The sequence below is a fragment of the Drosophila sulfurigaster genome, chromosome 2R (assembly GCF_023558435.1).
Source record: "Drosophila sulfurigaster albostrigata strain 15112-1811.04 chromosome 2R, ASM2355843v2, whole genome shotgun sequence".
NCBI lineage: Eukaryota > Metazoa > Arthropoda > Insecta > Diptera > Drosophilidae > Drosophila > Drosophila sulfurigaster.
Window position 1 is genome coordinate 11,603,380 of NC_084882.1, and position 22,109 is coordinate 11,625,488.

Below are 22,109 nucleotides of genomic sequence, written 5' to 3' on the forward strand. Positions count from 1 at the left end.
CCAAGGATCATAACGACAGACCAAGGAACGCAATTTGAATCCGCACTTTTCAAATCATTAGCGAATCTCGTTGGAAGCAATCATATCCATACAACTCCGTACCATCCACAGTCAAATGGTATGATCGAGCGCTGGCATAGGTCCTGAAGGCTGCGTTGATGTGCGACTCCGAGACACCGTGGCTAAAAGTGCTTCCTACCGCCCTCCTTGGCCTCCGTACTTGCATCAAGGAGGACTTACAAGCTTCAGCTGCTGAGATGCTTTATGGATGTACACTTCATCTGCCTAATGATTATTTTGCAGATTTAAATTCGCCGCCAAGACCAGCTGAATTTGTGAGTGAATTTCGAACAAGCATGCAAGCGCTAAAGCCCATCTCGGCAGCACATCACAGCAAGCCTAAACTATTCATTCACAAGCACATCCACGAATGTTCCCATGTGTTTGTGAGAACCGATGCCGTGAAGCAACCGCTGCAGCCACCATACTCTGGGCCATACCAAGTGATCGACAAGCTTTCAGATCGAGTTTTTGTGATTCGAATGAATGACAAGGACACATCTATTTCAGTGGACAGACTGAAACCAGCATACTTAGAGAGCAACGACTCTAGCAACGAGACGGAGGATTCCTTAACCACAAAGACTCGGTGCACAAAAACTTATGAAAGACGTGTCTAGAGGGGGAGTACTGTGGCAACTCTGTCATCCACCTATTGCCCATATGCTGGCAACACCAAACGTTTAGTTGGGCAACCCGTTAATCGATCGCAGCCAACTTCATGGCGAAGCCACTTGAATTTGTGCTTTCAATTTCACCAGTCATACTTTTAATATAATCAATAAAGTTAAGTTAAAATACAACGGCGTTTTCATCAAATCTCTCACACCTATGAAGACGCCAAACAAGTGACTTGCTGTATTTCTGATCGCTATTGGTTTATGTTCGCCTGGTATTTCTCCTGGTGGGTTGGAACTTTTCTGCAGTTTGTGGCAGTATCGAGTAGACAACAACAACACTATCATAATTAGTAGTTGTTGTTGTTGTAATTATTGATGTTATAGTTGTTGTTGTTGCTGGTGTTGGCTTCTAGCAACCGCCACGAAAGTCTAAAAAGTGGCAAATCAATATTTGAAATACCAGGCGAACATTAATTAGCAGCAAGCGGTTGCTTTGAAAACCAGTTTGGTTCGTTATTTTCAAAACACGCTATTTCTCGTTTGCTTTCAAATTTTACATTTGGCGCCACTGTAAATGCCAGCTAAAATGGAAAATGCCCCGTAGTGGATTGGTATTTCAACTACAAAAGCAACTCTTTTTGGTCGTTGCGGGGGTCAAAACAAATGCCGTTTGTTTGCAATTTGTTTTATATTCTCCTCTTACATAAATATGAACTACTATCGTGCATTATGCTAATTTATTTTATTTTTTAATGCCAAAAAATGGCAATCTCTTCCGCAAATTAAGTAAGTTGAATCATTTTGAAAACAATGTTATTAGATGTTATTTATTCAATTACGATTGCGTATACTTGAAGAATGTACTTTAATCGAGTAGCTCTCATCGGCACGTCAATACATTCTATTGACCACATAAACAGTAAGCTTAGATGAGTCGAGAATTATCAGTTGCTTATCAGTTAGGTTTCTAAGTACATCTATAGTGGAAATTATTGACAATGGCCAAGGGCTTTATTTGTGAACTGAGAGCCTATATAAGTGCAGCAATAGGTTAGCTCCTGGAATAGTCTTTTCAAAATGCAACCGGGTGTCACATGTACCGCGCTGATTCTGGCTGGAGTCGCCTTTTGCTGCCTCGGACAGATTGGACTATCGTGTTCAACCATCGAGCAGCGGTTTAAGTTCAACAACAGTGACATCTATGTCAGGTTGCGCCGTGGTGAGAAACTTCAGTATGAGGTAATGAAAAGCAGTACAACTCTGCAGACTGTCACATTGGACAACTTTGTGACCAGCAGTAATCTAGAGGCAACCACAACTGGCAGCTACAAGCTAACCGATGGCACAACGAGCATCGAGTTCTCGTTGGTCAAGTGTAACTCTACCATCAGCCATATCAGAGTGACCCGTGACCAAGTGGTCAAGGGCACACAACCCAAGGACTGCATTTCTCTCAATATAGGTCGCACACATTGGTATGGGGGCGCAGAGCAGAAGGAACATTATTGGCCAGTGGAACGGCAGAAGTATAGCAACTTCTCATATGTACCCAAGGAGCTGGGCAACATGGGTGTAGCTGAGCGCTATTGGCTGAGCAGTGACGGCTTTTTCCTCTACGTAAACAACACCACACCACTTTTCATTGATCAAAATTCAGTTGGATACGAGGGTAAACTCTGCATGAGCGCTCTCAGCGAGCTTCCTTACAATACGCGTGTGACATCGGCCAAGTTTAGTTACGAATTGGCCTTCGCTAAGAATGCCAAGGTGGCGCATATGTACGCCGTGCAGACGCTGCTAGGTAAGCCAACTGGCTACCCTGACGAAAGAATGGTTCAATATCCCGTCTGGTCTACGTGGGCGCTGTACAAGGCTGAGGTGACTGATGAGGTTGTACGTGATTTTGCCCAACAGATCATCGACAATGGCTTCGAGAACAGTCAGCTGGAGATTGACGATGATTGGGAGGATTGCTATGGAGCTCTCACGTTCCGGGCAAACAAATTCCCAGACACTAAAAAGCTAACCGATGATCTCAAGGCCTTGGGCTTCCGAGTTACTCTTTGGATACATCCATTCATTAACAACAACTGCACGGCCATCTATGAGACAGCCAAGGAACTTGGTTACCTCGTCCTGGATCATGATGGTAGTGCGGATACTCAGTGGTGGAACAGCCAGCCAAAGGATGCAGCTTATCTCGACTTTACAAAGACGGCAGTGCAGGACTGGTTTGCCACTCGATTGACGCGTCTGCAGACGGAAGATGGCATTGATAGCTTCAAGTTTGATGCGGGCGAGACCAGTTGGGTGCCCACGGATCCGGTTCTTCAGGGTGATGAATATCTGACGCCACTTCAAATCACTACCGACTATGTGCGGACTGTGGCTAAATTTGGAAGTATGGTTGAGGTACGCTCTGGACAGAATACTCAGGATTTGCCCATTTTTGTGCGCATTGTCGATAAGGATTCCGAGTGGGGCTGGAACAATGGTCTGGTCACGCTGATCACATCGCTGCTGCAGATGAATATGAATGGTTATCCATTTGTGCTGCCAGACATGATCGGCGGCAACGGTTACAACGAGAAGCCGCCCACCAAAGAACTCTTCCTGCGCTGGCTGCAGGCCAATGTCTTCATGCCCAGCTTGCAGTTTTCTTTTGTGCCTTGGAATTTTGACAACGAAACCATCGAGATCAGCAAGACCTTCACGCAAATGCATTCTGACTACACACCATACATCATGACGCTCTTCAAACGGGCCACCGAAACCGGCGAACCAGTTAATGCGCCGCTCTGGTGGATTTCTCCAACCGATGCAGTTGCCCAGGGTATCTACGATGGTAATATCATGTTTAACAATCTAAATCATAAACGTCGCAATCTTTAACGATTCCTTACCTTACAGAATTTTTACTGGGCGATGACATTATTGCTGCGCCTGTGGTGACTGAAGGTGCAACGAATCGTGACATTTACCTTCCCGAAGGACAATGGACTGACGGCAACAACAGCAGTCTCGTTTACACTGGTCCCGTTTGGCTTATGGAATATGAAGCACCTCTAAACACATTGCCTTACTTTGTGCGAGTGGGCTTTACCTTGGTTTAATTTACAGGCTTAGTATTATTTTAAACATTCTTAAACTATAATAAGTTACAAGCTTAATAATAAATGACAATGGCATTTGATATCTTAAAGATTTTAAGAGTATTATGTAGAGCACACGTATATTAATTTGTAACAAATTATAAAGGGTACGAGTTACAGAAGATTTATTCATTTATAACATCTATATTATAGTTATATCAGAAATAAATAATAATTGCAATATTACTACAGACTCTAGCAGAAATACAAAATAAGCATCTATCGCAATTTTAATTACAAACTAAAACTGATCAAAACAAAAACGTTAAAATTAAATTAGATAAAAATGTCCCAATAACCAGATACACCGCTAATTTCGATGGATAGAAACTGCCTAATGCATTCGAGTGCTGTCAACACTATTTGCAGGTATGTGTTTATCAAGTGTCTGTGGGGACAATCCGCGCAGATAATCTTTGAGCAAGGGCTCTGAAGAATCGTTTGAACCAGGAAAACTAACTGTAGTGTTACGAAAGCGTCCAAATTCTCGCTCAAACTCATCGGCATCCTGGGTCAAAATACTCTTTAGATTAATAACGCTTAAATGAAAAAAGTTGGAAATTGTAATTGAATATAATAAGGGTTGAGTAAAAATATAACTTACTTGGATTCTAGCGTCTCGTACTGGTGCTGCACATTCTTCTCATGCATGGCTAGTTTAAGTACATGAATTCGCTTGGCCGCATGTCTCCATTGCTTTTTGTAGTGATCCCTTGCCTTGGCAAGATCATTATAACGTACATTCTGGTGGCGCAACTCGTTGAGCATTTGACTCAGATCATTACCGTTAGTTGCCCCGTGACGCAGCGCTTCAATCTGCTGCTCCATGTGACAAATGCGTTGCTTAAGCTGCATTTTCTCTTGTGCTAATTTTGAGTTTTCCTCTTGCATTTTGAAGGTACGACTTTCAAATTGACGCAAGTGATCCTCAAGCACGATAATGTGCTCTTCTAGTTCTTTGAATTTAACATTATAGTTTGCATCCATGTTATTCGACTCATTAACAGGCGTTGACTGTGAATGTTTGTCTAATCGAACCTGTGACGGTTGTTGGCTAAGACTCCGCAGATACTCCAACGCCTTTAGTTGCATTTCTCGTTGAAGACCCATAGAGACAGACAATATCTGTTGTAAACTCTCATTCATGTTGTTCACATCCCCGTCAACAACTTGCTTTGTAGTCTCAGCTCCCTTCGTTTGATCGTACATATGAACAGTAACCTCAAATCGTGACAACTGTGTATCCACTTCCAATTGTGATTTCGAAGTAGCACTGCCGCAGCATTCGTCCCCTGACTTGGCAGTTCTTGATGATTTCTTTTTCAGCATTTTCTTTCGTTGGGTTGTAACCATTTCAAGTTCACTAGACTCTGTCTCTGGCAATTCCTTGGTGTATCTATTTGTGACAGGTTGCTTACTGGTTGACTCTTCTGGTGCATGGGCTAATGATTGCTTAACAATTCGACTTGATTTTTGTGCGGAACTTTGAGTACTGCCAAGTTTTTCAAAATCTCTAGCTTCATTTCCTCTTCTGGCCTTTGGGAATAGTTTATTTGTGGGAGGTGGCATTTCTTGTGAGTTCTCACATATATTATCAGGTGCTTTTTTCTTCATTGTTTTATGTTCTAAATTCTGTTCTTCATTTAACGGCATTTTAATATCTATTTTTGAACGAGGTTTTACATGGTTTCGATCTAATTTCTTAGGTGAGGACCTTGTAGAGCTCCCTGAAAATGGTTCTTCAGTTAGATAGTTAGCTCCTTTAATAGTTTCTCCAATAAACCTTTCAGTCTCTTCTAACATAGTACGTTGATTCTTATTAACCTCAACCCACCGTGCTCTTAAACTGAGCTCAGCCTTTGATGTCGACATTTGTTTCATTTTCTGTGGTTGCCTATCTATGACTGTCTCACAAACTTCGGACTCTACTTGAACGAATACCTTTGATTTAGTCTTTCGCGTGCCACTTTTTTCTTTAATCTCCGTGTCGGTTGTGGTGTCCGCCTCCACCGTGTCTCCGTCAACAAATCTTTTCCTAGACTTCCTTAAGTTTTGCGATTTCTGCGACTCGCATTCCAATTCGATATCATTCTCAGCTTTAAGAAAACTATCGTCAGACATCAAATATCTATTCTGTGACAATGGCTTCGACGTATTAGACGATTTATGTATAATTTTGGCCATCTCAGCGACTTCTAATTGCTCCAATTCGTCATCGGTTTTCAAAAGACCTTTCCTCTGACTGAGTATATTTGGTTCCACATTTAATGCTTTATCATTTGATATATTCTTTCGGACTGCCACTTTACTTTTCACGTCGGACTCGGGAAAGTCCAAGTGCATCTTATCATTTGGTATAATTTTAGATCTGCGTAACTTGTGCACCATTTTAATATTCTGTTCATTGGGGTTATCTTTGGGAGTATCTTGTGATTTCTGATCGTATTCCTTCTCTAATTGTAACCACGGATTGTTTCCAACAATTTTAACTCGTTCCGACCTATTATTTTCCTTATGACATGCACTTTCGTCCATTTGCATTTTTCTGTTTTCATTTTTACTTTTAGTCTGTTGAGAAGAAGTCTCTTGAAGTTTAACTTTTGTTGACACTTCCACGCACTCCTTCGTTTTCTGAAGAACGTTCTCCTCATATTCAACGGTTGTAATCTGGTGACAGAACTTGCTATTATTATAAAGCCCTAAAAGCTCAGCTTCGGAATCAATGTCCTCAGCCATATCAAGTATACCAGCATCTTGTTGCTCGATTTCCAAGGCATCCACGAGTCTTGTAAACTTCTTACGACGCCCATGAATCTTGTGTCCGCCCCCATCATCTGAGTCGTGGGCATCACTCAAAGCAGGTTCAACGGGGCTTTCTCGTTCATCGGAGTCGGACAATTCAGCACCAACATTTAAGCTATTGATAGATACAGTGTCGGGCTTGCAATGACCATCCGGATCCTGTGATTGCCAATCCCCAGCATTGTCAATGACCCGATCTTTGGGCACTTCATGTATGACAGCTTTGCTGGTGGCGCAATGCAAACTAAGCTGATCGGACTGTTGCTGTTCTTGCTGTGGCACATTGGATTGACCGCCTTGCTGACGCCAGCACACTTCCTGGATGTCCACTGAGAATGTGTAGTCCATGATAGGCTTCAGCTCGCGTGCGCTGCCCATCCGACCAAAGCGCTCAAAGGCAAAGCTACCGCTTTGCATATACTTTCGTTGATCGGAAAAGTACAAATCGGATGGCAGCATTTTACCAAAGTCCATACGATAGTTAGCTACAAGCAAATTAATTTTAACGATACAATTCGGGAATAAGGAACGTTAGCTTACCTATTGAAGTTCCCTTTATATACATGTTAATAGGTAAGTAGAAAATACGCTGAAAATAGAGCCGAATGCTGTTTAGCGACGACTTAAAACGCAAGCCCAACACATCGTCCAGTGTATAGCAATCCGATTCATTTAGCTTCAACTCAATATTGGTGACGTTGCCAACAAAGTCGAACATGAGGAGAACTGTGTCCACATCCTTGCCTTGAAATATTGATTTAACAAACCTGTTGAGGTTTTTGAGTTGCTTAAATTGCAGCACAACTTCAATGATGTCACAGTCAACAAGAGGATTGTTTCCCACCTGCAGCAAACCCAATTGCACCAATGACTGAACATACACATTAGCCTGCAGAAAGTTTCATATGTAAATAAATTACTTTGTTGTTAACTGGGCTTCAATTATATACCTGCGACTGCAACATGTTAGCTGTGATTGAGTGTCCTGGCGACTGCAGCGGTGGACCACGCGGTTGTTTCTCCTGTTAAAAGGAAAATTCTTAGAAAGCTAAAGATATACATAAGCCAGTTAATGATAGCCACTCACTGCGTTATTGAAGACCATCAAATGCTTAAAGTCTTTGGTGTGCAGCAATGACTTTTTGATGATGGCCAGCATAAGCAAGACTTCCGGCTTGTGAGATCGAAACTCGCTGCTGATGCAGATCAATTTGTGCCAGAACATTTTCAGCTGCAATGGGCTGTTGTTGCCACCCAGGCCCAGCACAGGAATTCCCCGCACCGGAAGCAACAGCGATCCAATTGTCTTGCGGGATGAACTGGCGGAATTGGAGGCAAAGAAAGTGACCTTTACAGGTCGATGATCGGTCTTGATCCGTTTGATTCCCGCCATGTCGCATTCCCAAATGCAGTTGCTGTTGAATATGATTGTTTCCGTGGTGACCGAAGGTGTACCCTCAACCTCAAAGTCCACCGAATTAAGTGCAGCATTCATAACAATCTGATCTCGTTCGCCTTCACGCATCTCACGCCCATAGAAATTTATTGCTGTTAACCGAATTCTAAATTTAATAGGATGTACAAGTGCTACAAAATACCCGACACCCATCTTCAGTGCCTCTAAAACTGTAATTTATATCGCTCTTAACATTTACATTGCAGCCAAGAGACGGTGGCAAGACTTAAATTAACATAAAATGCTAAGTAACAGAGCTGTGATGGATAGCGGGTATTATAACAATGCAGAGGTCGGGACTCACCTTCAACCACATGGAGGACAACACAAAATGTGTTGTCTACAAAGCTGCCGCTAGGATTCATGCTGCTTCGATCTGTTGCAGCCAATGGCCGCTGCTGTTGTTGCTGCTTGTTATTGGACTTATTAACCATGGCGGACTGAATTGTTTTATCTGCACTGTACATTTGAACTCAGTAATTTAAAACAAATCTAAAAACAAAACTTGTAACAATGCACTCAACTGATTAGAATTTAACTGGTATTTGGTGTTTGCTGATGATCTATAATTTCTAATATAACTTAAGTTTGCTTTTATGGTTTTTCTTATTTTGCTGCTGCTTAATTGTCACACAAGGACAACAAACACCCGGCAAACTTTGTTCGGCACTTTCAACTGTCGCCATGACAACGGTTATATTCAACAAAACGATAATTTTTCACTAATGGTTATCGATCAAGGGTTGCATTGTAATAAATCGGGAGTTACACTTTAATAAAAAAGCGGTAATAATTTAAATTCATATATCATTTTTTATATTTTCATTTTTATGTCTGTTACATATTTTTTTTTAATAACATTTAGAGTGACAGCTAATTATTTTTAGCCAAGGAATCTGAGGTTTCGAAATGTCCGTTCTGTAATCTATGATTCTTGAGTGCTGTGCCCTGAATGAAGCGTTCCCCGCACGTCTCACATTGATAAGGTCGCTCACCCGTGTGCCGTCGTATATGCAACGTTAGATCATTGGACTGAGTGAAACTCTTGTCACAATAGGTACATTTGTAGGGACGTTCGCCATTGTGAATACGCATGTGCTGCTGCAGCTTGTAGGAGCGGGCGAATCCCTTTTGGCACACAGTGCAAACATGAGGCCGTTCTCCAGTGTGAGTGCGGCGATGGCACTGCAGATCGGAGGAGCGAGGAAACGCCATGTCGCAGAAGTCACACTTGAATGGCTTCTCGCCGGTATGCCGACGTATGTGTATGATGAGATTCGAAGAGGAGCTGACCGCCTTGCCGCAAAAGGCACAGAGGAAACTTTTGTGCTGTTTAGCCACATTTGCTGCAGCCTTTGCTGCTTTGGGTACATTTCCTCCCGTTTGGCTCACGGCTCCTGGTGCATGGCACTTCTTAACATGTGCTGTTAGCCGATCCTTGCGATTGTATTTTCGTGGACACTGGCCACACTGAAAGACCTGACTTTCAGCTGCAGTCAACTCCAGTGATTGTGGTATCTCCTCCACCTGCTGACTGTCGTTGCTGGGATGTTGCAGCTGGATGTGTTGCAACAAGTTCGTCTCCCACATGAACTTGTAGCCACATTTAACGCACTTAAATTTCTTTTCTGTGTTATCACACAGCACGCGACGATGATAGGCAATCAGATCGGAGGAAACACTCTTGTAGATGCATTTATCACATCCATCGGCAATGCGTTCCAGTCGATGCATTGCCTGCTGGTGCTGGTAGAGCTCATATTTGCGCACACAACGCAGCTGGCACATGCCGCAAGTGTAGTGCGTAGGTACGCCCGGAGGCTTGGCCTCCTCATCCGTTTCCGAGTCTTCCAAATGCAACTCATAGCCCAGCTGATTAGTGATGGAATAGTTGAGCATCGAGCCGATATCATGATGACTACCATTGGGCGTGGACATCAAGTGTGTACGCAATAAGGCAATTGTTGGAAAGCGCATATCGCACACCTTGCATTGGATGCACTTTTGACCATGCGGATGGCGACTGGCATTGAGGAGGGCTTCGGCATAAGGCAGCTGAGCGGCATTGATGCCATGGCGTTCGATGTGCTGCAGCAGATTGGTTTCGCGATAGAAACGGCGAGCACACCACCGACATCGATAAATGCTGGAGTCCTGGGCATGCATTAGAGTGTGGCGAGTGAGATCCTTTTGCATTTTGAAGCTGCGGTTGCACTCTTGACAATCGTAGCTCACAATTGGCAAAAGACTTGTCGTATTCAATTGAATGCCTTGAATGCTTGACTGTGCTCCAGCCACTTCTTGATGTGCCACGTCGATGTGCAACTTGAGATTGTCTCGCCAGCGAAAGCGCAGTGGACACTTGCGGCATAGAAAACGCTTTTGACCATTGCGACAGAGAGTGCGATAATGATGCTCCAGCAGCTGCTCATTGACAAACTTGGCCTGGCAATGTGAACAGACGAGCGTCGCCTCTTGCCAAGTGTGCTGTTGCAGCTGATGGGCATAGAGTTGATGTTTGCGCGTCAATTGCAGTTGACATAGGTCACAATTGTATTGACGTCCAGTATCAGTTTGTTGCGATTCGATAGAGTCTGAATCCGTTTCAGTTTCACTGCTGTCAAGACTGAGCTCAATCGCTGCCTCGTTCGTGATCGAAACGAATCTCTCCAACTCAATACCTTTGCCCAGATCACGCTGTATGCGCTCAATCAATTGCTGCTTATCCAGTGGTGTCGCCAGCTCCGGATACAGACCGCGGCTAATGCTTGAAATGCTCTCCGGTTTGCCTCGCTCCCCTACGAACTCCACGCTTATCTGATGCTTCATCAAATGCGCTCGCAAATCAGAGATCTTTGTGTGTTGCGATAGACAGATCATACACTGAATCTGCTTGCAGCCATTTGGACGACACAGCTGGGTCAACACTGCTGGCATTCGCTGTAGCACACTTGCATCCATTTGCTCCACAGGAGCGAGCGGCGCCTCTAGCTGCTGTTCGCCGTGTACACGAAGATGAGACTTTAGGCCATCCTTGCGATGAAACTTGCGCTCACAAAAACTGCACTCGAACTGTGCCGATGCCTGCGGCTGATGAATGCGCTTGTGACGCGTTAGATCCTTTGGCCATATAAAGACCTATAGAATAATATTAGTACAATTATTATATAAAATATTTCAGTTATAATTTCATTAACCTTTTCACATTGGTTGCACTGCAGTTTAGCAGCTTGTTGTCGTTTGCTTCTCAATCTAGTATTGTGGGTCTGCTCTTGATCCTCCTCTGTGTCCACCTCGTGCTTGATCGCCATATGCCGCTCATAATTCGTTTGCCAGATGAAATGCAGATTACATGGCTCACAATGAAAGTTTGCATGTCGTTTGTCGCAAATCCGTCGCAGATGTTGTTGCAGTAAAGACTCTGCCACGAATCCCAAACCACATTTATTACAAACATGAGGTAAATAGTTCGTGACTTCGCTGTGATGATCCTCTTGATGCCTCAGCAGTTGACCGAGTCGAGCTGTGGCTACACCACACAACGTACATGAATGTAGAGTAGACGTCGATGTGGTTAGCTGCTCAACATCACTTAGTTCTGTGTCCGATGCAAAGAAATCCAACTCGCGACCGCTGCCTGAGCACGCATTAAAGTATTGCCCATAATCCTGTACCTTGAAATCGCTTGCAATGCGTGTGCTGAGCTCCTCCTGACTACAAGTCACACCATCCGGATAATTAGAACGAAAGTAGGCAGCAGTTTGATTAGCGTCAATGCCGCTTGCTCCATCGCCATGCTGAAGTAGATGCGACCGGAGAGCGGACATGCTGTGTAGTTGGTCATCACACAGACAACATTGGAATTGGCGTTCTTGATCCGTCTTCTTTAAGCACGCGTGTTGCTTTAGATTCTGCAGCCAGATGAATTTGCCTGGACAGTTTGGACAGCTGTGACGTTTCAATTGATTCTGGCACTGGGTGCGTTGATGCTGTTCCAGCAGAATCTCGCACACAAACCCAATTTGACAAGTGTTGCAACGATGCAAAGGAGTCTGAGTGTGCTCCTCTAGCGTGTGCCGAATAAGGTGATGTTTGCGTGTAAAGGAAATATTGCAGGGCAAGCATTGATATGCCGGAGTTGTATCAGCTAACTCTTCATCAGAGTCATTTAAACTGAGTTCGTAGCCATGCGCATTTATTATCACACAGTACTTGTCAAGTTGATCGCTTCCGGTGGCAATCTCTGAGCACACCTGTTGCTTTATCTGTTCCAAATTCGACATTTGGTTATCAAAATGTTCCCTAATAACATCGCTATTATTGTTCAGATTGCACAGTGACTCGATGTTGACATGGTGATTCGTGAGGTGCTCGCGAAGCTCCTGAATTCGATGGCACTTCAAGTCGCATAACTTGCACTCGATTCGCTTCAAACGCGCCGAGCTATAAAGGCGCTCTGCAAACCGCCACTCGTCGCCCTGCGGTAAAGTTGTTGGTGCATCCTTGGCCTGGCGTTTCTCATGCGATCGCAGATGGAAAGTATATTTATCCTTGCGTAGAAAACGCTTGCCACATGAATCGCACTCGTAGGCAGCCTGCTCGTAATGAACGCGTGCGTGTCGTTGCATATCGCGGTGCCACGAGAAGGTCTTGCCACACACATCGCAGACGTGTCGTCCGTCTTTGTTGATGGCTTCCTTTTTCGAAACACGCGCTGGACGCCCGCGACGACGCTTTAGCGGCATTGCTTTAAAATCTGAACTGCATTAAAGAGAGGCGATAAGTTAGTTTATTAAATCTTTTATTATCATCCACTTACGTCTCTTCATTCTCGCTGTCAGTAGCAAGTTTTGGTTTACGATTGCTGCGTCTCAGCTGCGTTGTCTTCAAGTCTAGCACGTTGCCTCTGGCTCTGGAAAGTCGACAGATAGTGACAAAAAATAAATTAGTAAACAAGAAGCTGCATTCAAAAGAGCTTAATATGAGTTCAAGGCAATTGCATTATTAATATAAATTAGTGGGAAAACTTAATGTATAGCTGTGATACAGTAGATAACTTATACTATAATTTTTATAGGGTCGAAGAAATCCTAATAGTACAATCTTCAAATAAACTTAGAAGGCATAGTTAATATATAGTTGTGTGTATATATATATATGTATACTTACTCAACTGATTCAGTTTCGCCAACATTGCAGTCGCTGTCGCTTTCTGGCTGTTTTTTAAGAGCTGCACCAATCGCTTCCCCACTAGCAACATCCAATGCTGCTGCTGCATTATCTATCTGCTCCAAAGCAAGATCTGTTTCGCTCTTAATCTCATTCGTTGCAATGTCGATTGGAGCCTCATCGAGGCACTGCAATTCTTTGTGTAGTTTATGCAATAGCTGCTCGTGTACCTGGCGAGCTTGTAACACAAATGCGTAAGCATCTTCCAGCTTACGTAGACAGTCGTCACATAGATACTGTGGTAGATTGTCATCCAGCTGTTCCATTAAGGGCTAAAATAATATTCACAGTTAGCAAGTGCACTTTGAAATTGACATTTTACGTACATCATTTTGTGTTAATTCATGCAAAATGTCGCACCAACTTTTATTCGCATATTTCGCGTTGCGTGTTGAAAGCGCCAACAATTTAACATTGTGCAGCGCACATGTGCGGCATATATCAGTCGGCAACATGTTGTTTTATTTTCTTATTCAGTATAAAAACATTATATTATGCACGGTAAAAATAAAATATGTATAGCTATAAACAACAGCTGTTGTTGTGGCTGCGACAAGGGCAGATATATGTAAACACTGAACAGCTGATTGATATTTTGCAGCCCTGGCAGCACCGTTTGTGCACTTTGCATGTAACAATTGTTTAAATTACAAAATCTACTGAACACTTGTTAAATATGTATTTCATCACAGCATCCCACTTTTAATAATGTTTTACAAATCTTCAGCCGCAATAACGTTTGTTTGTTTATCGATAATCGTATTAACAGCTGCGTTTAACAGCTGATATGTAAACAGTGTGTACACATCAAACACTGTTTTGTATACTCTTGATTGATGCAAAAAAATATCGATGTTTTTAAAAGCTCTAGTCGAAGTAGAGTCTCTATTATTTTTTTCGGTAAATAAGATTTTCAAATAAAGTTTAATTTTCTACAATTAAATCGAATTAAATAATGACGAGAACATGCCGAATCTGCGGCGGGGCAGATGGGCGCTATTGGATTGAGACGCCAGTGAATAAGTACGCTGAAAAAACATTCAATCAACTGTTATTGGAATTAACAAGACTTGAGGTGCGTTAACTCTCCTTCCCCCTTCTCCGCAAACAACAGAAATAAAGCAAAAATGATAAGAGACAAACGTTCTTAGGTCGCCTTGGATCATGTTGACAAGCTTCCGCCCTGGCTGTGTCGTGTCTGTGCAAAAAACCTGGAAAATGCCTATGATTTCGTACTACAAGCACGCGAATCCCACGAACTGTGGATACAGAAGCTGTCAACCGATGACACGGAGAAGGCAACTTTTGAATGTCTGCGTGAGACTCCAATACAATTGCTGGACATTGAAGGCGTGATAATTAAAATGGAAGAACCCGCCGAACCTGCAAACACGCCTCAATCCGATCCCAACATTTCTGTTGACCCGCTTATTAAGAAGAGTATTGTGGACGATGAAAGCGAAGATGATGATGACGATGTGCCATTGAAACAGCGTAAAGTGAATCAAGCAAAGGTGCCCATAAACCGCAAATGCAATATATGCGGAAAAGCCTTTAAGTACGCGACAAATCTCTTTAAACATAAACAGCGAGACCACCAGAGTGAAAATCAGGACAAGTTAATAACGAAATCAAATCATTCACAGCAATTCCTACACAATGTATCAAAAAGACCTGCGGTATCTCGAAGTAATGCCAACTCAGAGTAAGTGGAATGCAATCTTCATCAGTGTTATACTTAAATTCTATCTTATTCACTTTTAGCTTAGACAATGACGATGATAACTACTACAAATGTGATCAATGCGATAAATCCTACAAGTACATTATGCTGCTCATTAAGCACAAACACAAGGTACATGGCGTCAACCAGTTACCAGCGGTACCAATGCCAATTTCAGGACCCAAATCTAGTTCTGAGGAATCAACCAAAACAAGACCCACACAACGAAAGCGTTTGAAGCCTCCGAGCACTGATTCCTTGGTGCACAGCTTAATCAAGGAGGTTAAGTAAGTTAACAAAGTCGCAAGTCCATCCTTGACAATTAATTAATTGCTGTCTTTGCGTAGAACACCTGAAGAGGAAGACTTAGAAGGCACCACCTCAGATAATTATTACAAATGCGATCAATGCGAGAAATCCTATAAATACATTGTGAGTCTCATCAAGCACAAGCACAAGGAGCATAGTGAATACAAAGATTCCGATGATGATGAGGACGAAGCATCATTATCCAAATATCCAACGGCAGCTGCAAACTCAAAACCCACACGCATCGATCGTCGGGTGAAAGGCTTCGATTTGCATCGCTGTAAACCAAATGGAATCAAGGAGATTCAGTGCATGATCTGTTTGCGAAGATTTGGTAAACTGAGAGAGCTTCGTAATCACCTTAGAGCGCATCCCAAAGACATTACATTCGAGGCTCACGGAGAACCCATTGAACGCATTGCTGAGGGCTTCTATCGCACAGCTGTGGAGTCAACTGCGGATGGTTTGAAGACGCGTATTCTTAATGATCTCAAGGTTGGCATGTATGGCCGATACTATTCTATTACCAATGAGGCGCGTTATGAGATGAATTTGGACAGTTCAGACACTGACAGCGATGGCGAATGTGGAGTTGTTGAGCGACGTAGTTACGCCTGCGAACTGTGCGATTCACATGCTACCATTTACCCGCGCAAGTTTCAGCTACATGAACATCATCGACAACAACACACTTGGCTAGAGGCGCCATACATTTGTTCACGTTGTGATTCGCGTTTCCTCAGCGCCCAATTGCTCGATCATCATACGAATAAATTATGCCAGAATACCCTCAAGCGTTTCATGTGCGACAAGTGTCCACAACGCTTCTTCTGGCGTCGCAATTTGCGTGCTCATCTCGTCGAGCACAAAAACAAGGTGCGACTTTCTTATTTTGTCTTCGAAAATACACGCAATTTGCGATTAACTCTATATTTTCTATTATTTCAGCAAGAAATTTACCCCTGTGATCAGTGTTCACGCAGTTTTCAGGATAAAAGCGCGGTGACAAAGCATAAGCTGATGCATCACGATGGCAGCCACGAACTTATTCCTTGTCGTTGGTGCACTCGCACTTTTTATCGTCCAGCTTTGCTGCATAAACATGTTAAACGACATGGCTTCACCGGAGAGGATTTGCCCTTGGCGGAGACATTGCTGGCCTATGCCGCAAAGTCATCCGGACCTAAGTCGATCATTTGTAAACTTTGTGATATGCAGTTCATTAGCATAGCTGATTTGCGGCGACACATTTCCATGCAGGGGCACAGTGAAGACCCATCCAACTATTTGATTAGCACCGAGGAAGGATTTGAGTTGCATCTGGATGAGACGGACGACAGCGATGATGAGACTACTACTACTAACGCCACCCCTTCTGCTGGCAGAACCTACACGTGTGATCTTTGCGAAGCAACGTTCCAGCGGCGTCGTGACATGAGCGAACATCAGTATTCCTTGCATACCTTTGACAAACTACCACATTCCTGTGAGCATTGTATTTACAAGACGGTCGACAAGGTTAGACGATTGAAGAATCATTATACAAATTATCGTATTAAACTAGTCCCAATTTCAGTACATGATGCAACATCATTTGAGAACGCAGTGTCTCAACGAGCAGAAGAAATTCAGATGTTCCCGCTGTGGCTTTAAATTCATGTGGAAGGAAAATCTAGATCAGCATATGAACAGCCAGCATACTCATGTCTCAAGTCAGGCCCCAGTTCAAAACAAGCGAAGTCGCCGCTTCAGATACCAGTGTCCGCATTGCTGGCGATCTTTTGTTGTACAACCGAGCCTGGATAAACACATACGCGACATGCACGTGGCCAAAAAGAATCCTGGCAAGAAGTATCTCTGCTCATTGTGCGGCCTGGAGGCGCTTACGCCCAACAAGCTGGCAATCCACATGCAACGCCACAATGGCGAAAAACCACATAAATGCGATCTGTGCGAGATGTCCTTTACAGTCTTCTACGAGCTAAAAGTTCATCGTCGAAAGCATACGGGCGAGCGTCCCTATCAATGTACATTTTGTGCCAAGGATTTCGCACGCCCGGATAAGCTCAGACGACATGTTTACATGCACAGCGTACGGCGTTAGACTAAGATTTAACTTCATTTAACAGCACTACGAATAAAATCATTGTATGTTACTTGAATGTAGGTAGACTTGGGTCAATAACCGTCTGGCTTTTCTTAGTACTAGCTCAAGGTTGAACATTTGATAGATCTTCATGCAAATAGCATTTATTTAACTGATAGTTGGAGTACTTCATTAGCTCAACTTGATCTCTCATTAAGCGATAACTTGCCTGTAACTCCGTGAACACTCTAAGATGACTAGTTGGTTTATGCTTAATTCGAATACAAAAGTATCGCAAGCAGAATGAGCTTTTGTGAGCAGCAGACTCATCGAGAGGGAGCTTTTGCTCAGTTGCATTTACCACCTCGGAGACGCCACACACGTATAGATTCAAAATGACGTCGACAAACACACCGGAATGGGTTAATCAACAGCTCTTTACGGGCTTACTTAATCATAATTATAATGATTTTGAAACAATCAAAAAAATTTGTATGTACTGCGGCGATCAGTGGAGGCGAAAACTACCTGACTGTTGTGCTGCGCATTGAAATTGGAATGCAAATGAAAGGTGCGTCCGACACAGTGTCATTTTATGAGAGAGAGAATAACTTGAGCTTAATTCAACAGATAAGAGTAACAAAGAGATTAGTTACATATTGAAAATTCCACTGGTAAACGATCGTGGAGTTGAGCACGATTTTCACGATCTGTTTGTCACGGAAGCTGATATGTACGATCGTCTAGTGCCCGAGCTGGAGAAACTATATGAGAAACATGCCTCGATCCCGGTGAAATTTAAGCCCAAACATCTAAAGTTCCCAGAGAATCCACCCAGTTGCGATTACATATTGATGGAGGATCTCCGCTCCAAGGGTTATAGGAATTTGGAGCGTATGTTTGGTCTGGGACAAACAGAAATGAAAGCCGTACTCAAAAAACTGGCTCAATGGCATGCTGCCTCTGCTCGCAGGGTAGCAGATGAGGGAGACTACGAGGAGCACTACCAGAAGAGTTACATTTGCCCCGAGCACTACAAATGGATCGAGCAATCGAATATCACATTCAACGTACCCTTCTTGGAATGCATGCAGCACTATGAACTCGACCCTGGCCAGCAGGTTTTGATTGTGAGAATAACTAACGTGCATATGTAGAGACTTAATTATAAGAGTAAATTATTTATTTTCAGAGCAACTACACCTCTCGCATGACAGAATTGTATATGGATTTTGGTCGTATATCTCCAACAGATTTTTCTGTACTAAATCACGGAGATTTTTGGTGTAACAATTTTCTTTTTAAAGTGAACGACGGAGAGATTGAAGACGTCTGTTTTGTGGACTTTCAACTTCCTAAGTATGGAACTCCAGCCCATGATTTATTCAGTTTGCTTATGACAACACCAAACATACACATCAAATTGGAGCAATTTGATCATTTTATAGAGTATTATCACAAAGAACTCGTCAATCATTTAAAATTACTCAAATATGAGCGTAAAATACCAACACACAAATCTTCACAAACATGGTCTCTGGGGTATGTTTGACATATTTATTGTATATATTTGCATTTTGATTGATCATTCCTATTCCAACAACTACAGCATTTGTATGCGCTCAGCGAATGCTGCCCGTGTCGCTTTACCCAGCTAGCTCCGATTCGAATATAGAGAACTTTATGGGAGACTCGGATGCGGCAATCCAATTCAAGCGTAATATTCTTCTCAATCCCAGTTATGTTAAACAGATGAAACTAATATTACCTTGGCTCATTGAAAGAGGCTACATTAACTGAAATAGTGTCACAAACTACAATCATTCATAGACAAACTTGTATTACTTGCAACATTTTTTTAAACTCAGAAAAATTACTAAGATATAGCAACAAAATAAATTACGCACTTATTTAAGATGAATTATTATTTACGATTTTTGTGTATTTAGGGCAGAAGTGGGCATGCCAATCATGACAAGTGAATACAAATTATCGGTCTATATCTTATAGTATCTACTTTTCTGTATTTCATACGAACAGACAATATACCGGATTGTCGGCCAAAGCAACTAAGACCCCTAGTAAGTAGGCGCTTTTGCTCATACGAAAGTATTTCTTTAAAACCTTCCAAAAATTTTTTTTCTGATCGCAACCAGGTCGCTCAGGAATCATAATTACTATTGTTATTATTGCATACACTCTAGATTTAAAATTACGCTTATTGTTCGATTTTATTGATTTGAGGAACAGACAGACGGACATGGCTAGATTGTCTCGACTGTTGATGCTGATCAAGAATATATATACTTTATAAGGTCGGTAGGTAAAAATAATTATTCAAACGAAGATTCCTTTAATCCCCTAACACATTTTATCAGACAGAGATTCAGAAACTGTGCAACTGTGCTACCTGCCACTGACCTACCTACCTTAAAGTGAGTCTGACCTTGTGATCAGTTCTTAAAACTCTCCTTTATCACTCTTCATTCCATTATCCGTTGCGTTTTGTTTTGTCCTTTCGCGGTATATCCTTGTGCCGGTTGCATACAGCGTTATTATGTTATTATGCATCCGAATGTTGTATCTACGAAGTACAGCCTTGTTATGTTTTGCTTTTCGTTTTAATTTAGTTTTGTTTCACCTAAATGCACTTGTTGCTGTTGTCTTCGCTTTGCTCTTTGCAGAGAATTTTGTGTCCTTTCGTACCCAGTTTTCTGATTTTCTGCTTGTATTTTCATGCATGTGTCACACTTCTTCAAAACATGCCGCACATGGCATGCCAGCCACAAAAACCTCCATTTGTTTATGCTGCTTAAAAACCCTAGACAGCCAAGATAATATGCTAAAAATGTATCCTACACACTCTGCGTTGTGGCATGATAATTACTAGAAAATGTTCTCGAGGATGTCGACAGCTCATGCGTTACATCCCATAAATGTAAAAATAAAATAAGGTTCCTCCACGCTAGGACTCTCTAGAGATATGAAACTATTGTTAGCTATATATATAGGATTCTAAGAAAAAAAAGGTCAGTCCTCAAACAGGATTCCTCGCGTCGTTGCGTGCATTCAGTTGCATTTACAACTTCGGAGACGCCGCACACAGTCTCTTGTTACGGATTGTACGAAGATATTCGAAATGAAGTTGACAAACACACCGGAATGGGTTAATAAACAGCTCTTTACGGGCTTACTCAATCATAATTATAATGATTTTGAAACAATTAAAGAATTTGTATGTACTGCAGCGATCAGTGGAGGCGAAAATTATCTGACTATTGTGCTGCGCATTGAAATTGAAATGCAAATGAAAGGTGCGTCCGACACAGTGACATTTTATGAGAGAGAGAATAACTTGAGCTTAATTCAACAGATAAGAGTAACAAAGAGATTAGTTACATATTGAAAATTCCACTGGTAAACGATCGTGGAGATGAGCACGATTTTCACGATCTGTTTGTCACGGAAGCTGATATGTACGATCGTCTAGTGCCCGAGCTGGAGAAACTATATGAGAAACACGCCTCGATCCCGGTGAAATTTAAGCCCAGACACCTCAAGTTCCCAGAGAATCCACCCAGTTGCGATTACATATTGATGGAGGACAAGGGTTATAGGAATTTGGAGCGTATGTTTGGTCTGGGACAAACAGAAATGAAAGCCGTACTCAAAAAACTGGCTCAATGGCATGCTGCCTCTGCTCGCAGAGTTTCAGATAAGGGAGACTATCAGAAGAGTTACATCTACCCGGAGCACTTCAAATGGATCGAACAATCGAATATCAAGTCTAACGTGCCCTTCTTAGAATGTTTGCAGCACTATGAACTCGATCCGGGCCAGCAGCTATTAATTGTGAGAGTAACTAACCTAAATATGTAGACACTTAATAAATGTAAATTATATATTTTCAGAGCAACTACACCTCTCGCATGACAGAGTTGTATATGGATTTTGGTCGTATATCTCCAACAGATTTTTCTGTACTCAATCACGGAGATTTTTGGTGTAACAATTTTCTTTTGAAAGTGAATGACGGAGAGATTGAAGATGTGTGTTTTGTGGACTTCCAACTTCCCAAGTATGGAACTCCGGCTCAAGATTTATTCAGTTTGCTAATGACAGCACCAAACATATATATCAAACTGGAGCAATTCGATAATTTTATAGAGTATTATCACAAAGAACTCGTCAATCATTTAAAATTACTCAAATATGAGTGCAAAATACCAACACTATCAGAACTGCACACAAATCTTCACAAAAATGGTCTCTGGGGTACGTATTTATTTATATACATATTTGTTGTATATATTTGAATTTTAATGGAAATTTCTTATTCTAACAATTATAGCATTTGTATGGGCCCAGAGAATGCTGCCCTTGTCGCTTTACCCAGCTAGCTCCGATTCCAATATAGAAAACTTCATGGGCGACTCGGATGCTGCGATGCAATTTCAGCGCAATATACTTCTCAATCCCAGTTATGTTAAACAGATGAAACTAATATTACCTTGGCTCATTGAAAGAGGCTACATTAACTGAACAAGCGTCACAAACTACAATTATACATACATAGACAATATTATTCGCACAATCTATTAATCAAAATATAGTATAAAAGTATACATAGAAATTAAATGATGTATATATTTAAAATTATGGCAAGTTTGTG

General features: G+C 42.2%; 6 protein-coding genes across 8 annotated transcripts; 4 read left to right on the forward strand and 2 right to left on the reverse strand.

Annotated features, from left to right (window-relative positions):
* Positions 1 to 1,738: 1,738 nt before the first annotated feature.
* On the forward strand, positions 1,739 to 3,902 carry LOC133839495 (myogenesis-regulating glycosidase). The gene is made up of 2 exons (XM_062271086.1): positions 1,739 to 3,525; positions 3,591 to 3,902. The coding sequence occupies exons 1-2, from the start codon at positions 1,758 to 1,760 to the stop codon at positions 3,791 to 3,793; spliced, it is 1,971 nt and encodes a 656-aa protein (XP_062127070.1). The 5' UTR covers positions 1,739 to 1,757; the 3' UTR covers positions 3,794 to 3,902.
* A 28-nt stretch (positions 3,903 to 3,930) lies between these two features.
* LOC133839494 (uncharacterized) lies at positions 3,931 to 8,701 on the reverse strand. Of its 3 annotated transcripts, none has more exons than XM_062271083.1 (6): positions 8,395 to 8,701; positions 7,722 to 8,182; positions 7,585 to 7,656; positions 7,175 to 7,523; positions 4,437 to 7,119; positions 3,931 to 4,371 (listed from the first exon to the last, which is right to left on the reverse strand). In XM_062271083.1, the coding sequence occupies exons 1-6, from the start codon at positions 8,555 to 8,557 to the stop codon at positions 4,167 to 4,169; spliced, it is 3,933 nt and encodes a 1,310-aa protein (XP_062127067.1). In that variant the 5' UTR covers positions 8,558 to 8,701; the 3' UTR covers positions 3,931 to 4,166. The 3 variants fall into 3 exon arrangements, with proteins under 3 accessions (XP_062127067.1, XP_062127068.1, XP_062127069.1); XM_062271085.1 differs by lacking the exon at positions 3,931 to 4,371 and having other exon boundaries at positions 6,350 to 6,499; positions 6,580 to 7,119; XM_062271084.1 differs by lacking the exons at positions 7,175 to 7,523; positions 7,585 to 7,656; positions 7,722 to 8,182; positions 8,395 to 8,701 and having other exon boundaries at positions 4,437 to 6,499; positions 6,580 to 6,832.
* Positions 8,395 to 13,889, reverse strand: LOC133839492 (zinc finger protein 91). Its single transcript, XM_062271082.1, has 5 exons — positions 13,646 to 13,889; positions 13,260 to 13,591; positions 12,910 to 13,002; positions 11,288 to 12,851; positions 8,395 to 11,228 (listed from the first exon to the last, which is right to left on the reverse strand). Exons 1-5 carry the CDS (start codon positions 13,772 to 13,774, stop codon positions 8,964 to 8,966), a joined length of 4,383 nt encoding a protein of 1,460 aa, XP_062127066.1. The 5' UTR covers positions 13,775 to 13,889; the 3' UTR covers positions 8,395 to 8,963.
* A 271-nt stretch (positions 13,890 to 14,160) lies between these two features.
* Positions 14,161 to 17,810, forward strand: LOC133839496 (zinc finger protein 605). Its single transcript, XM_062271088.1, has 6 exons — positions 14,161 to 14,394; positions 14,471 to 15,024; positions 15,084 to 15,329; positions 15,390 to 16,227; positions 16,300 to 16,869; positions 16,928 to 17,810. The coding sequence occupies exons 1-6, from the start codon at positions 14,275 to 14,277 to the stop codon at positions 17,453 to 17,455; spliced, it is 2,856 nt and encodes a 951-aa protein (XP_062127072.1). The 5' UTR covers positions 14,161 to 14,274; the 3' UTR covers positions 17,456 to 17,810.
* On the forward strand, positions 17,811 to 19,358 carry LOC133839497 (uncharacterized). The gene is given in 6 exon segments (XM_062271089.1): positions 17,811 to 17,919; positions 17,921 to 18,008; positions 18,068 to 18,567; positions 18,630 to 18,946; positions 18,948 to 18,979; positions 19,047 to 19,358. Coding segments are annotated over 6 exon segments (1,215 nt in total). The 5' UTR covers positions 17,811 to 17,832; the 3' UTR covers positions 19,238 to 19,358.
* Positions 19,359 to 20,140: 782 nt separating this feature from the next.
* Positions 20,141 to 22,049, forward strand: LOC133838228 (uncharacterized). Its single transcript, XM_062269252.1, has 4 exons — positions 20,141 to 20,751; positions 20,811 to 21,289; positions 21,349 to 21,712; positions 21,789 to 22,049. Exons 1-4 carry the CDS (start codon positions 20,577 to 20,579, stop codon positions 21,977 to 21,979), a joined length of 1,209 nt encoding a protein of 402 aa, XP_062125236.1. The 5' UTR covers positions 20,141 to 20,576; the 3' UTR covers positions 21,980 to 22,049.
* The last annotated feature ends 60 nt before the right edge of the window (positions 22,050 to 22,109 follow it).

Excerpts from the sequence above, each read along its gene's own strand:
- LOC133839495 (XM_062271086.1), top strand. The coding sequence starts at position 1,758 with ATGCAACCGGGTGTCACATGTACCGCGCTGATTCTGGCTGGAGTCGCC. Across the intron at positions 3,526-3,590 it reads TGCCCAGGGTATCTACGATG|AATTTTTACTGGGCGATGAC; the intron begins GTAATATCATGT and ends CTTACCTTACAG.
- LOC133839494 (XM_062271083.1), bottom strand. The coding sequence starts at position 8,557 with ATGTACAGTGCAGATAAAACAATTCAGTCCGCCATGGTTAATAAGTCC. Across the intron at positions 8,183-8,394 it reads TGTCCTCCATGTGGTTGAAG|CAATAAATTTCTATGGGCGT; the intron begins GTGAGTCCCGAC and ends TTCGGTTAACAG. Across the intron at positions 7,120-7,174 it reads TATAAAGGGAACTTCAATAG|CTAACTATCGTATGGACTTT; the intron begins GTAAGCTAACGT and ends ATTTGCTTGTAG.
- LOC133839492 (XM_062271082.1), bottom strand. The coding sequence starts at position 13,774 with ATGTTGCCGACTGATATATGCCGCACATGTGCGCTGCACAATGTTAAA. Across the intron at positions 13,592-13,645 it reads ATGAATTAACACAAAATGAT|CCCTTAATGGAACAGCTGGA; the intron begins GTACGTAAAATG and ends ATATTATTTTAG. Across the intron at positions 12,852-12,909 it reads GACAGCGAGAATGAAGAGAC|TTCAGATTTTAAAGCAATGC; the intron begins GTAAGTGGATGA and ends TCTTTAATGCAG.
- LOC133839496 (XM_062271088.1), top strand. The coding sequence starts at position 14,275 with ATGACGAGAACATGCCGAATCTGCGGCGGGGCAGATGGGCGCTATTGG. Across the intron at positions 14,395-14,470 it reads TGGAATTAACAAGACTTGAG|GTCGCCTTGGATCATGTTGA; the intron begins GTGCGTTAACTC and ends AAACGTTCTTAG. Across the intron at positions 16,870-16,927 it reads TTTACAAGACGGTCGACAAG|TACATGATGCAACATCATTT; the intron begins GTTAGACGATTG and ends TCCCAATTTCAG.
- LOC133838228 (XM_062269252.1), top strand. The coding sequence starts at position 20,577 with ATGAAGTTGACAAACACACCGGAATGGGTTAATAAACAGCTCTTTACG. Across the intron at positions 21,290-21,348 it reads CGGGCCAGCAGCTATTAATT|AGCAACTACACCTCTCGCAT; the intron begins GTGAGAGTAACT and ends ATATATTTTCAG. Across the intron at positions 21,713-21,788 it reads TCACAAAAATGGTCTCTGGG|CATTTGTATGGGCCCAGAGA; the intron begins GTACGTATTTAT and ends TAACAATTATAG.